General features: G+C 31.3%; 1 protein-coding gene across 2 annotated transcripts; it reads right to left on the minus strand.

Moving 5' to 3' along the window:
* Positions 1-151: 151 nt before the first annotated feature.
* LOC126779271 (neurogenic locus Notch protein) lies at positions 152-13,576 on the minus strand. 2 transcript variants are annotated; one of them, XM_050503309.1, is made up of 12 exons: positions 13,414-13,576; positions 11,894-12,490; positions 10,050-10,240; positions 9,623-9,795; positions 9,121-9,239; positions 8,886-9,039; positions 7,762-8,016; positions 4,268-4,410; positions 3,715-3,837; positions 2,969-3,071; positions 1,947-2,125; positions 152-1,577 (listed from the first exon to the last, which is right to left on the minus strand). In XM_050503309.1, the coding sequence occupies exons 2-12, from the start codon at positions 12,392-12,394 to the stop codon at positions 1,368-1,370; spliced, it is 2,151 nt and encodes a 716-aa protein (XP_050359266.1). In that variant the 5' UTR covers positions 12,395-12,490; positions 13,414-13,576; the 3' UTR covers positions 152-1,367. The 2 variants fall into 2 exon arrangements, with proteins under 2 accessions (XP_050359266.1, XP_050359208.1); XM_050503251.1 differs by having other exon boundaries at positions 13,381-13,576.
* Positions 13,577-16,143: the final 2,567 nt, after the last annotated feature.

Here is a 16,143-nt window from a genome sequence, read left to right on the forward strand (position 1 = left end):
AAATATATCATAAGGTAAAAATTATCATGAGCGCCTATTGTTTATTTTAATTAGTTTACTATGGATGAAAAAATATATCTACTAATCATACTAAAGTTTTTCGTTTAATAAACTTTATTCATTACGATTTACAACAACAATTATCGCAAATTTAATAAGCTTTAGTCCACAAAAGCATAAAGATGAAGATATTTGACAAATCTGATCTATTCTTTGGAATCTATGAGTGAATAAAGAAAAAGGTAGAATTTTCTTAAATCTAGACTAAGAAGAAAACCTGAAAAAGATTTTAAGATAAGTTCAGTAAAAGCATCTATGCTGAAGGTCAGTCATTTCGTTTCGATTACTATCCACTAAGAAATCATTTTCAAAGATGAATCGATTTTTACATAGAAAATATAAAAAATTATCAATCTTTAATATCTTTTAACTATTATATTACGATGTAATATATACTTTGTGCGTTCTTAGTGGACAGTTACTAAGATGTACACAAATATCTGTACCACCGTCTACGTATATAAACACATACAATATTTAGGTGCGATAAGCCCAAATATTTCAGTATTATGCAGGCACTTCAATTGTCCATTAATAATAAACGAATATAAGAAAAACAAAACAGAACTAGACATGTATTTTACTTATTAATTATATTCCACCTCTCTATTACAAATCACAAGAATAAACTATTAAACTTTGCACTCATTAGTTCTATGGAATTTTGATTTTAATCTCATAAGCAGCTCTATTACTAAAGGTTGTTATCGTACGTCGAAGCCTGTACTTAAAAATGTTAAAATACTTATGTGTTTTACATTAAAAATATATGTAAAAGTCGAACACGACACATATTGAAAAGAACTTTCATTTAAATCGTAAATTAATTTGCTAAATATTCTAAAATTACATCAAAGTCAGAACGTTCTATCCTTATATTTTCAAGCTCCACTCTACTCACACACAAGCTCACTCCATATTAATGGCTTCGCTACATCGCTAGAAGCATTTCAAGCAACAATTTATTGAGCTTTTATGTAGCATGATTACTATAATCACAGACTAAAATAATAACTTTACTGTCGGTTCATTTAAAGGTTCGTGTAGATATTGCTCTTAAAAACATATCAGCACTAACATTTATAGGACTTCAAAATATTTCACATCTATAACATGTTTTTAGAATTTCCATCTTGTACATTGAATGGAGCCTATCTAATGGCTCGAATGATTTTAAACATTAAAATATTCCAAACGACCATCGAATTATTGCTTTATGTCGAAACGTCAAATCCAATTCTCCGACCGTTTGACATTTATATTTGTATTTTGAACCGTTCCCCGTCGGAACAGTTCGCAAGTGATGGCTATTGTATAAGCGGGGAGCTCTGGCTATCACTGAAGTCGAGGGTGTAGTACATGTCGGTGGTGTCGAGCGCGGCGGGCGGGTGAAAGGGTGCAGATGGGGCGCGCTTGTCCTGCAGCCAGTGGTGCGGCGGACCCGCTTCCGACGCGCGGGACAAGCGGGATAGCAGACGTGAGTATGTCTTGTTGACTCGACAGTGACATGCTGTCACCTGAAGTGATATTATATCAAGGAAAAATTAAACATCTAAAAAATATTCGATACATAAAATATACGTTTCAGTTCGAGGAGAAAATTCATGTTTAACTTTCGCCGGAAGAACTGCTAAATAATATTAAAAAAAAATGTTAATAATTATTTGAAGGCTTACTTAAAAATAGCATAATAATATGAATAATATATTAGAAGAGTAGTACCTACTAGTATTGTCAAGTTTTTCAACCAAACTAACTATACTATTAAATATTAATTCATGAATAAAAAAATATACATTTTAGCATTTCAGAACTTGATTGCAATATTTTAAGATTGCACTAAATAACTCTTGTATATCTATAATATAATCTTCCGTTCTTCTTACCACAACACCAACAATAGCTATAGCCGCACCGAGGGTTCCCGCCGCGATGTAGACATTGTGCAGACGGTCGTGGTAGAGACCGAGCGGCAGGTGCAGTTCGCGCACAGAACCACCGCTACCGCGGGAGGCCGCTCCTAACTCACTCTCACCATCCACAACCGATTCTAGAATGAAGTCCTCTGAAAGTTTCCGTTATTGCTATTATTGTTGCAGTTTCATATGAAAGTTTAATAACTTCTGGTGTAGTCGCTTATATAAGATATTTTTACATTGAATTTAAAAATTGAAATGTATTGAGCATATGGGCCACCGGATGGTAAGTAGTCACCAACGCCCATAGACATTGGCATTGTAAGAAATGTTAACCATCGCTTACATCACCAATGCGCCACCAACCTTGTAAACTAAGATATAATGCCCCTTGTGCCTGTAATTACAAATAGTTGTAAAATATTATATTAATAAAAATATAATATTAATATCAAGAACACTTAAGCTAAATAACAAAAAGTAAACACGTCATGCGATTTCAATACAGACGCGATTAAGTTGCTGAACGTTGCTTTTAATTTTTTCTATATTCTATTTTATTTCTGGCAAACTCATATATGAAAAAAAAACCTGAAATATAGAAAATATTTCTACTCGAACAATTTTCATCTATTATTGTTAGAAACGATTTTCTTAAGTCTTTTTTTTTATATATGTCCGGGATGGCAAATGACTCTACTCCACCTGATGGTAAGTGGTAGTAGAGTCCAAACGCGACGACGGCCAGTACAGTCGGGAAGAATGTTCTGTACTAGCCGTCAACGCCTTGCCGGTCCGCAAGATGCCTCTTCTTAACAACACTATTATATAATTACTACGGAAAGGTTTAAGTGTTTCATTTTAAATCTAACTTATTAAATTACCGAGACCGTTAAGTTAAAGGGAATACAATAGGAGCATTCAATACGCACTTTGGGAAAACTAGTTTTGAATTATCATTACACAAAATAAATATATAAAGTAATTTAAACCTTCACAAAGTCTCCCAGTATATCCTGGCCTGCAGGAACAGTAGAAGGAATCCACGCCACTCCAACACGTACCGCCATGAGCACAAGGATTATTATCGCAAGCCTGTGTAGTAAATAGTACGTTATGGTTTAATGCCGAATAGTAAAGCCAAATGTGAGAGACATTTGGCTTTACTAAACTTGATATCTTTATAAAATACATTGACTGTAAAATGTATTAGTATTTGTAAGTATGGAATAATCATGTTTATATATCAGTATTCTGAGAGAGCTTTATACGCTGAATTATTGCGTGAAAGCCCTCTTATTAACTAATAGACAATCAAGTAAGCAATAATGATATTAAACGTGGGCGCTGTGGCGTGTGGAACTCTCAGTCGTAAGGGTATTCGATTTCTAACGTGCTTTGATTTTGAGTTATTGTAAAACAACAATTCTAATACAGAAACACATATATGATATTGTGTTTAATTACATTGGACTGGTACATAATGAAATAAAACTTTGCTAAACATTCATTTCCTCATGAAATATTTTATAAATTCGCAAAATTATAACTAATATTATTTTGCAAAACGAAAAGCGAATTGCGCTTGAGTTGAGTTGTTAAATGAAATTAAAATTGTAACAGTTATAGGCAATGCGACACAGTTTTAGTGAAAATAAACTCTTGACATACAAATTAATATTTTTCTTAATTACCATGCAATTAAGTATCGCGGTAAAAAAATTCACGTAAACCTTACCGATGTAGCTGGTATATGGCATTCTTCTCCAACAAAACCACTGGGACATTCGCAAGAATAACTATTTCCATGGTCCGTGCAGTAGCGTTGTGCAGGACACGGATTAGGAGAACATAGATCAACCTATATATAGAAATATTTCTAAACAATAAGTGTATAAGGCGTTCATTAAATTCAGCTTACATTATTTTAATATAACTGCGATAGATTTTTACTTCTAATTTATATTAATGAGTATTTGCAATAAACCTTATTTTAATACTAAATACCCTTTTGAATGTCATCGTTTTACTTTTAAATGCATATATTACGTAGCCATTTTTATTATAATATATGATTGATTGATTTTAATATGTCAGATGAACTCACAAATATTATATATGTCTAGACTTTCAATAATCATTCAGTATTTATGGTTTTTAATGTTTTATAACATGAGCTTTAAACAATTGAACATCGTTTAGAATTAACCTGTGTACTTAAAATAGTTTGAAGATTAATGGATGCCAGAAAGCACGCCTTATATTTAGATTAGATTTAGAGTTTTAATTACCTTCAACTGGCACGTGTCGCCTGTATAACCGCGTCCACATGAACATTCAAATGCGCCGACTCGGTCGGTGCACGTGCCGCCGTTCACACAAGGTGACGATTCACATTCATTGTATTCCAACTCGCATTGGTCGCCTGTATATCCTAAATAATACGTTCTGGTTTTATTCGTAAATAGATAATACACATTCATATTTTACTATCCCAGTGATAAATATAGACTTTTTAAATAAGAAATGTTTTAGCTGTAAAAACTTGGAAAAAGTTTTTTTTTATATTATATAACAAATATGTTAAACGGCCAGTTTTAAATTAATTCATAAATAATATATATCTTAACAATTTTTAATCGGTTAACTTTAATACCTAGCTAACTTATCATATTCATACAGTAACAGCCTGTTAATGTCCCACTGCTGGGCTAAGGCCTCCTCTCCCTTTTTTGAGAAGGTCATATTCATATATTTAAATCTATTATCGTAAGAACAAGAGTATATAACATATATATATATATATATATATATATATATATATATATATATATATATATATATATATATATATATATAGTAAAAATATTTATATTATTATTATATATAAAGATAAGTTAGTCGTTAAGTTTATAAAAACGGAAAACCTAGAAGTTATAGCGAAAATATAACATTTAAGGCAACTACGCCATAAATAAAACCCATGAGACTTGATATCTCAGGCTCGGGTATCGCGGCTTAATACAGAAGCCCATAAAAGCGCTCTATGTAAACACATTATGTTAGAATTGCAAAGCTAAAAGCGGAAAAGGTAGACTAAAAGCTTGGCCGTAATTGAGATCATGTTTTTTTTACAGTCCACATGTCCTAAAAAACTAAACCTATTACTGGATAGTAATAGGACTTTATTCGTATTAAAATTTAACATTTCATTTCGCCATAGATGAGTATTCCACGCGAAGTTTAATTGATATACATTTAGTGAAGTCCGCGTAAAGCATGTACAGACAATACAAACAGAGATTGAGGGTATAAAGATACCAAGTGTTATCAACTTTTGTCTGTAGTTTTAACTTGAGCATAGTTTTGAAAACCGTCAAGTAAAGCGAAGTACACTTACACACATACAGACATAACATATATAAATTCACCATATCGTATACATACCTACATGTTGTATGTTTTATATAAATTTATGTCTTCGGGTACTGTGGACTGGTCATGATTATTAGAGTTACCGTACCTATACATATTTACTTACTACTACTTCTACTAAAATTGATTAACTTTATTAACAATACTTCTTAGTTGGTTGGTTTGAAGTGTTTTTCACCATATTTTGCACGTAACATGATGACCAAATAAGAAGCTGACGGACGGATTCTGAATGTGAAATCCTTTTTAAGCTTAAACCACTACTCCTTTAAATCTCTTTCAAAATATTAATCTTAGGAAACCCAATATCAGTGCAAATCAAACCAGTACTGTTTGTATGTGATCATTTGAAAATAATATTGGACAATAAGACCACGGAAAGCAAAAAGGTCAGGATATGACGGTGTAATAAATTGTTCAAACTTGGTCAATTACAGTCAAACCGACAAAGATCCGGGGAGCAATATTATTTTCGTGATTAATATGAAACGCTTTTGGAAGGTTGCCCAGTAACTCTTTCTGCTTAACTCTTCATTAAACGTCTTTTAAAGTAACATTTTAGACAAATTTATTAACAAAAGTAATAAAAATATCACAAAACATTTTACATACTTTCTTTCTTATTTACCTACACATATATTTACCTATAAATAACAACATGATTACCAATATCAGTCTGCAAGTTTTGATAGTTGTAGTGATTTTTTAAAGTGTTAATTATCGTTTCATGAACGGCTAGAATAGATGTTGTCATCTTAGGTATGAAACACCGTACCGTACGTACATACAGTTTTACCCTCCGACAATATATATATGCAAAAATGTTTTTACCATTACTAAACAGACTGGGGTGAATTAATCAAGACAGTTGTTTTTCCGCCAGCAAAGAAAATTTATGAAGAATGAGGGCAAACAGTTTTTTGGGATGAATACGTAAATAAGGATGAGTACGTTTATAAGTAAAATACGTTTAAGCATATAAAGAGATTTTATATAATCTCTTATTTATAAACCGACTTCAAAAAAAGGAGGAGGTTCTCAATTTGGTTGTATTATTTTTTGTTTTATGCGAATTTTATGGGGTGTCAGTTTTAGTTATTTTATTAATTAAATTATTAAATGCTAATTTTTATAGATGAAGTTAAATGAAAATAAGGGAGCCATATATTTCGTAGTGAAGATTTCAATCTTCCTAAAATTGTCTTCATTTGAATGTCGTATATTTGTATTTTAACTATTCAAGTACTTGTAATGAAATAAATATAAAATGGAAATGCATAGTATTCAGAGTTTATTTAAAATTTTAATAGACAATTATTCAAATTGTTCTTAAGTTCATAATTCCACCGTCCAATATTCTGTTCACCCTCCACGTTCAATCGATATGAAGCTTTCTTATTGTGTTTTTGGCATATTGCCATTTTTTAACTCTCCTCCGTAGAAACTAAGTAGTTTTAAAATTACGATACAATATTGGAGCGATGAAATGAATGCAAATAATTATAATAATACAGGAAATCTCCTACAACAGCAGCTATTCTTTAGCATAAGACGTATTTATTCTAGCACAAATATATTTTAAGGATGCGCTTTGAGAAAAATTGATAAATTTTATAAGGATGGGAAAAAAAGTCGAGATAGCCCAGTGGTAAGAACGCGTGAATCTTAACCGATGAACGTGGGTTCAAACCCGGGCAAGCACCTCTGAATTTTCATGTGCTTAATTTCTGTTTATAATTCATCTCGTGCTTTTCGGTGAAGGAAAACATCGTGAGGAAACCTGCATGTGTCTAATTTCATCGAAATTCTGCCACATGTGTATTCCACCAATCCGCATTGGAGCAGCGTGGTGGAATAAGCTCCAAACCTTCTCCTCAAAAGTGAGAGGAGGCCTTAGCCCAGCAGTGGGACATTTACAGGCTGTTACTGACTTACTGACTGACTGATAAGGATGGGTGGTTATGAGCTCCACAAATAGATATCTAAGGAACCACCTTTGTTATGAGATCTACCCGCGTCCATTGTCAGATACCGTACTTGTTTTTTAAGATCACCTCTATTGTATTATCTAATCAAATCGGACGAAAAGGGTTTTGTTTTATGTAATGTAAAAGCCTAGTAAATAAGTTATAATAAGCATAACTGTTCTATTATTTGTTAATCCATCCAACAGCTTCTATACTTAACACCGATATGAATGCAACATTATTTTTAGATTGAGTAAAACAGATTAAATAAACACATTGCATTTCTTTTAATGATACTAAATTTTACTTAATATAGTAATTTAATAATTAATTATTAAATAGACGTGGAAAAAATAATACTTTTTGTAAATAATCCAACTTACCTGGCTTACAGAAGCAGCGATATTTCTGTTCCTTTATTTCATTATCAATTTGTTCAACACAAATACCCTTATTGCACGGGTTAGATGCGCATGCGCCTCCGGTAACGGGAAGTTCGCAGTTAGATCCTGTCCACTGTTCAGTGCATGCGCAGTGGAAAGTTGTAGATCCATTCATCGCCATACTCATACACGATCCACCATTGATACAAGGACCTGAATAGCATGGATCTTTTTCGCATTTTCTTCCAGTAAAACCTAAATAAAATTATATTTTTATTCAATTTTTTTTTCTTATTGTGTTATAACAAAAATAAATTATTTTAATTGGATATTTCAATTTGTAATTTAATACGAAAACATAGTGAAAACAAAATAAAAGCTCTAATTAAAGATAATTCGATCCCAGAATGAATTGATAAAATTAACGTTCAGCTTAATATGGACAAAAATAAATTTATTGGTGCTATTCGAATACAAGTAAACCTTTTAAGGGTACCGAGTAGGTAATTGGGTGTACGATTATGCAAGAACGCATTATGTGTACAATTCTTTGATTACGTCACATTATTTTTAATTAATTGAAAGTTTTAACTTACTATTAAATAAATTTTATAGCTTTTTTTATTAAATTGAATAAAATATTTTTCCAAATTCCAATACAAATGAAGAATTATAAATATATATAACTATTGAAAATGGAAAAACTACGGACGTTCGATGACTGTTGCTTCCATCTACTATATTCATATGTACCATTTGAAATAATATTTATATCAAACATACAATTTCTTAAACCAATTTAAAAACAATCTGAAGTATACCCTACATCTATTCCAAAGCATTTTATAAGGTAATAATTTGTATCTAAAAGCTACAATCGGTAAAATTACAGCTACACCCAATCGCTTTTAATGTGCTCAGATGCCCTTAAAGTTTGTTAATTCCTACGCTTTTGTTAATATAACGATGGTTAGGAAAGTAACGTTTACATAAACTTTTATGAAGTAAGACCATCTATAAAAGCAAAATTTAACCTTGCTACGAGATTTGTCTGTCTAAAGAATGTTACGATACAATATAGCTGTGTGTATAACTTCAAAAATATTTTATCGAGGGATATTTACCATATGGACATAAACAATGATAGTTTGCGCCATTTAGAGGTTGCGTGAGGTCGACACATATGCCATTATTCAAACATGGTGAAGGATAGCACACGTCCCTGTCTTCACAATGCGGCCCAACGTATCCTAGGCAACACTGGCACTCGTAACCTTCCTATAGTAGACATTTATAAATGTTCTCATAGTATTATGATAAATGAAGACCCATGAAACACATGATGATTTATTAACTTACCATAGAAACATTAGTATAGCAAACCCCTTTTCCAGAACAGTCCTGAGATTCGCCGCAGTTATCAGATTTTACGGTTACTTTTAATCGGACGCAATGGGATCCCCAGTTTTCGGAAACAACTAAAAAAAAATATTATTATTAATACTATATTTATTTAGGCAATATACATGTTTTGTATTTTTCTTTTTGTGGTGTGATGTACAATAAAAGTATTAAAGTAAGTAAGTATTACTATCGCCTGATGATAGCTACACACTCACACTCTCACACATTTTTTAAATTAATAGTAATATCAGTTTTTTAATTAATAGTAATATAAGTTATCAATATCAATAAATATTATTTAATAAAGCCAATTTATATTTTTGAAATAAAAATTTAGATGGTTGCTTAATTGTAATTCAGATTCCTGTCACACTGAAATTTGAAACTTATGCATAATATGAAAATGTAAGTTGTGCAAAACAATATAACTTCATGGTACACCGTCTAACTTACTTACCTATTAACAAATTCACCCCTTCTGTGAGATCCTTATCGTAAAGTGTGAAAATTTTCGCAGCTTTCTCGTCAAGTGGTGTAATGTCAAGCAACATCCCATCCGACACATCGCAGTGTTCATGACCTTGCCGCGTTACCTGATACACTGCAGGTTGAAGTATAGTATGGTGTGATCTATAAAAAACATATTTTTGAACAACGAAAAAGATAGTGATATGACTCTATATTTTTTTTATATTAAGACTTTAAAATTAGATAAGATTTTAAAATTTAATATATTTCAAAATATGAAATAAATAAATTTAAATATACTTCTTACATTATCATAAATATATTTATAAATCTTTAAAGCGTCATGCGACAGCTACGGGTCACTGACTAATCCTCTGTTCGAGTTACAGATATTCTATTAATATGTATGAACCCACCTATCGTCGTTGTGTGAAGAGTTCGTGTCAGTAGTTTCATTTGCACCATCGGTGTGAACTGAAGTATCAACTGGAGTAAAGTATGCGATGCGGACGATAAGGATATCACCACTTTGAATGTCAGCAGATCCCTCCCATGACACGATAACTGGAGAACACTCCTCCTCGCGTTCACGACCGCTCATACATTCCTCCGACATCCATACGACAAAATTACACAAATATTAATTGTCATGATAAAGTTAACCACACATTAGAAACGCCATATATATAAGTAATATACATATAAATACATATTTTATAATGTTTATGCAATTTTGTTTTATAAATAGGAGCGTGGGCAACATAATATTGTTATTTATACTCCGTCTCTGGCTAATGTTAAAGTTCAATGTTAATTTCATTTTGTAGCGCATAATTGTTATAAATCCTCGTACTTATTATAACTTTATTAAACTTTGTTATAAAGGATCAATGTGTAGATAAATAAGAGTACACTTACATATAAAATAGAAAAAAAATCTATTATATCGTTTAAAAGCGGGTAATCAATTTCAATTCTCGTGCATACATAATTGATATTTAAATGAACTTATTATAAATATATTTTAATACTGTATCATAAAGGACATTTAATTTTTGTTATTATTATTTTTAATTACTTTTATTCATGACGCATTTTTCTAATGCGTAAATAATGTTTGTAGCATTATTATGTTAAAGTTAGAATATGATAATAAATAACTTATATCTAAGCGAAATCACACATTTTATTTTAGTTAGTCGGTCCAGCGACAAATTTAAAACTGTGATGTAATAGACGTCCAGAAACTAATCGACATGAATACAAAATTAATGTCGATTAGTTTCTGGGCTCTTTATAAATTGCTTTATAAAAATTAGGCAAATACCCAAAATATCGTAAGACAATAACAGAAAAATTAGGTATCCATACCTTGCAAACTACTTGTTAATACTTTTTTAAGCATTATTAAAATTTACATGAATGTTGAATTTATATACATATATGTAACATATCTTATGATATGTAAACATATCTTAAAATTCTGCGCATTTACTTAAGCTTAAAAGACCACATTTAGAACTATGAACTTAAAGGAGGACATGACATTTTCCTTTTAAAGTCTAAAATTATTGAGGTAGAAAACCGTTTTTACCTAAATTTCGCTTTAAAATTTTAATACTACTAAATATACCTACCCTAAAAATTCAACCTACCTAATTTTATTTTGTCAACTAAACAAATATAATTATACTGTTTTTTCGTATGATGTCTTGTTGAGACAATAATATTTACAGTTGGTAGCGTTTTATGCTTATAAGCATAAGTTATTTGTACAGGTCTACAGTAAAACTTTGTATTGTTGTGATTCAGTTTGAAGGGTTAATGAGCCAGTATGATTAAAGGAACGAATGTCATAACAACTTATTTCCCTTCACTTGTGGCGCAATGACGGTATGAGGAATACCTAGTTAACATTTCTTCCAGTGCAAATACTCTATGGTCGGTAGTGACCTCTTACAAACAGAACGCCCATTGTCCTCGTTCCTTCCTACTTTAATTAATCTTTATGGTAATAGTTGAATCACCTATTAAAAATATGTCAATTAATTATTATGTACAAAGCTTTTATATATATTGTGTTAATGGTATCTATTTTACATATACATATATGATCCTACTTTTATATCGTAAAACTATGATACAAAAAAGTTTGGATTAACGAAGATAGTTATAAAACGATAAAATAAAATAAGCCATTTAACACATAAACAGTTAACATTATACATTAATAACAATTAAAAAGAGCTTTAAAACTTACGGTGACTGGTAAATTAAGCTCGTGTGTCTCATTGCCTCGCCACAAACGTGACTCTCTTGGCAATACCGGTAGATCGCAGTCTAAAGCCCCTAGGCGATCTTGTAGCCGCGTTGAAGTATGTACTGAACTCCCAAGAGCACTAGATGTAGTGTTTAACTTTTGCCTTCTTGCACTTTTCAGCAAGCCTTTTGTGCTATCGTACACTGGAGTTGTTACTTTGCGAATCGTGGTTGGGCTCTCAGTAGTAACGTTCGTTGTTTTAACGTTTTCTTTTGTTGTCAGAGCAGCTAGACTGAGTGGCTGACTGAGTGTAGTCTGTAATAGCTTTACGCTTGCGTTAGTAGAGTGCGTAAGCTCGGAGGGTAACAATGTGGTCGGTGTTTGTGATGTAGACACTAAATTTATTTCATTTGTCAAATTTACTTTTGTTTCACCAAAACAGGTTCCAATAATCGAAAAGAATAATAACAAGATTGGCACAACGTTCATTGTATAAATCATATCTGTATAATTAAATCACGTATTGGTCATTACAAGATTTTCAATGTCCAAGGTTTGTTTGGCACTGCTTCAACGGTAAACGGTGGACGGCATCACCTGCCAAAACAATCCATTTACCTATATTATATTATGGTAAATTAATAAAAGTCATGATTATTTAGTCGATATAGCCCAAAGGCTAGAACAGGGAGGAAGTCTTAACCGATAATTGCGGATTTAAACCCAGGCGAAAAACAATGAATTTTAACGTGCTTAATTTGTGTTTATAAATCAAATATTGCTTGGCAGGAAAACATCATATGGAAACCTGCATGTGTCAGATGAAAATCTTCCATGTGTATATTCTTATTATATTCCACCATTCGCATCGGAGTAGCCTGGTGGAATTACCTCCAAACCTTTTCGTCAAACGAACAGGCTGTTACTTTTACTTTATATAATGTTTATTATTTACTTTATATTATATAGACTTTTTTTTGTTTTACCAGAGTAGTACTTAATCAAAAATACTTATAATGAGGATTTAAAAGGTGTCCATTCTAAACCAAAACATATATAATTGGAAAGCTGTAGTCTCCATCTGAGTGGTGACCCTCTTCAAATCAAAGCGAGGAAGCCGAAAAGAGATCTCGAAAACCTAATGTTGTAATAAGCTTTTATATATAGAAGCCTAGTAAACATATATAATTATTGTTTGTTAATCTACATACTGCTTAATATACGATAAGCATACAAATAATAAATAGCATATAAAATAATTATCAATTATATTCAAATTTCCTTACATAAAAATTAGGTAAATATAGGCTATAGTTTGATATAGCCTACATTGATAATATTATAAATGGTAATATTTAATGTATTCACATATATTTAAAAAACTCTGGTATATAATTCTGTAAATTAAAAGTATTATAATATTAAAATAGTAATAAAATAAGTAATCATATAAAAATACATATGTAAGTAACTTAAATCGAGCTTACATCTAAAATGATAGTAATATCATCCAGTCTTACAGAATAAATCGCCAACAACCGTTTTTTGCACATCACTTATTAATATTATATTTTTGATTAAATTTTGTTTTTATATTAAAGAAAGTCAGTAAGAAGAAAACAATGAGTTAGTGTAGAATTGTTATGACAGGTTGAAAACGCGAACAGGGCGGGCGGCGTCGCAGTCTGCAGCCTCCGTGGCACTGAGGGCGGATTGCCCGCGCCTCGCCCCGCCGCGTCCTTGCGCCCCCGCTACTCCTCTATCTTTACTTAGTTTTACTCCATGCCCGTAATATCAACGATTTCTTTAACGTGACTGGACTCAAGGCCACAGGCTGTTACGTTTAAGTTTTCTAGGCTTAAAGTTTCTTTCTTCTAAGTTATACCACACAGGTTAGATAGTGAACTTATGAATAAACGTTTTATATTTTTTACTATTGTAATGTCAATCAATTGCATACGTAGGTAATATGGAAGATGAAGCTTGAATAGATAATATTGTAGACGTACCTAATCTAGTCCTAGTACCTAAATTCTTTAAATAATAAAAAAAATATATTTAAAAATATAATTTGTAAGACTACCTTTTTCGTTCAAAGTATTTTTTATAAAAGATAATATTATTAAATATTTACTTTTAATATTTTCTAAGTCGTTTTTTTTTAAATCAGGCTAACAATAGTCTCCAGAGATTTGTTCGGCACGTGAAGCAATAAAGAGACGCGATCTTGCCGAGCTGATAAACGAGCGGCGCCAATAAAAAAAAGACAATCTGCCAAATACAAATGTATGCGATTCTTCCAAATTAACTATTCAGTACCTGTTACAATTATTAATTTACAATGAGCACTCTTAGTCATTTATTTTTATGTTTGAATTTAAATGTTTTCTTTTTATTATTCTAATTATTTTTAAGTAACGCGTAGATTATCTACTTACCTACAGTTGCTGACATTATTATTTGCCCATATTTATTGTACATAACACAATAAATATGGGCATAATCTTTTTAAAAATAAAGTTAAGTAAATAAAAAAAAACTACAATTAAAAAAAAATATACTTATTAAGATTGTTTATTTAATTTATTTTTTACGAATTACGATAGGTACTTAGATAATATTAAACACAATTAGCATAATTATTGTGGTTACTAAATGTAATCTATTCTAAAGAATGTATCAGGCCCTAATGGCTTTATTAATATAAACTTATTTTTATAAAACTGTGAGAAATCTATCATTATTTTGATTAAAATGATTATAGAGAAGACGAAAAAATATACATTTACCTACTCTTAACAAAGAAGTTAATTTGTTTGTAATAAGCGAAAATACTAGGCACAGTACATATTTAGGGCTTGAAAAAAACTATAGAATAAAACTCATGACGTAATGTATCGTTTTTACGGCGTTATGTAATTTGCTAAATGGAGGGTTGGGGGTGCGGCACGGTTGGATGTTGGCTAAGCGCCAACTCCCTGACGAACGACTACCCTTATCTCTGCATGGATCCACCACCAATATTCTTTCACATTACTTGAAGTTTCTCATTCAGTTCACTCTCCCGTTCACGTGGTTAACTATATATTGCGAATAGTCTAGCGTTCTAGTTTCATTGATTCAAGTGTACGCTTGTAACAAAAAGTGAAAGCCTTTGATGATGCAAGTATGATTTCAAGAGAGAAGTTATATCTTCAGGTTATTGTTAAGTAATTCAGTAACCGATCAACTATAAATAAGAGTATAAAGTATCAAAAATAAAAACAATGTGGCGAAACAATCGATATGTAAATACATAATCCATAAAAGATCCGAACTAAAATTATAAATGCGAAAGTGAGGTAGTTTGTTTATATACATTTTTTTTTGTTTATTGCGCTTTCACATTTTAACTATTCAACCGATCGTCATAAAATTTTATTTAAATTAATATAGGTTACCTAATACTTCTCCCTCAGACGCGGGCAGAAACTAGTATCCAATAAAATAAGTGGTTCTCTTGAATGTTTCTGCTAAGTATTCTTTTATATAAATATTGAATCGGCAAACTAACGTAAGTTGAACATTAGGAAGAATTGTTTACGAAAGCTAGACTAGGAGGTAAAGCATTTTATTATAGTTAGATAATTTATATATATTTTTTATGTTATAAACGGTCACCAGCACCTCCCATAGATATTAGTGATGTAAGAAATATTAATCATTCCTTACATCGCCAATGCGCCACCAGCCTTGGGAACTAAGATATTATGTCCCTTGTGTCTGTAATAACACTGGCTCACTCACCCTCCGAACCGGAATACAACAATACAATAAGTATTGCTTTTTAGTAGAATATCTGATGAGTGGGTGGTACCTACCCAGACGGACTTCCACAAAGCTGGGAGAGCCTAATATAAAGAGTATATATACATTTAATTCATATATTCAATTATATTTTTATTGTAAATATTGTAGACATACACACTCAAACAACTTACGAATATTGAAATTCAAAAGGAAACGTACTCCAACGGCAGTTAATAGTTATTAAAAAAAACCCTGTATCGTTTCGTCGTTCGAAATTGAACACTTTTTTAATGACATTCTATGAAAAAAATTGTGCACCTCTTGCATGCATGCATAGTAAATATTAAAATTATATAATTTTAATTTCTCTTTCATAGGAATCGCCTAGGATGGCCTAAGATATATGTAATAATAAACTGTATTTAAAAAAGTTCATCAATGTTCATCTATTAATATAAAAT

This window comes from Nymphalis io, chromosome 1 (assembly GCF_905147045.1).
Source record: "Nymphalis io chromosome 1, ilAglIoxx1.1, whole genome shotgun sequence".
Classification (NCBI taxonomy): domain Eukaryota; kingdom Metazoa; phylum Arthropoda; class Insecta; order Lepidoptera; family Nymphalidae; genus Nymphalis; species Nymphalis io.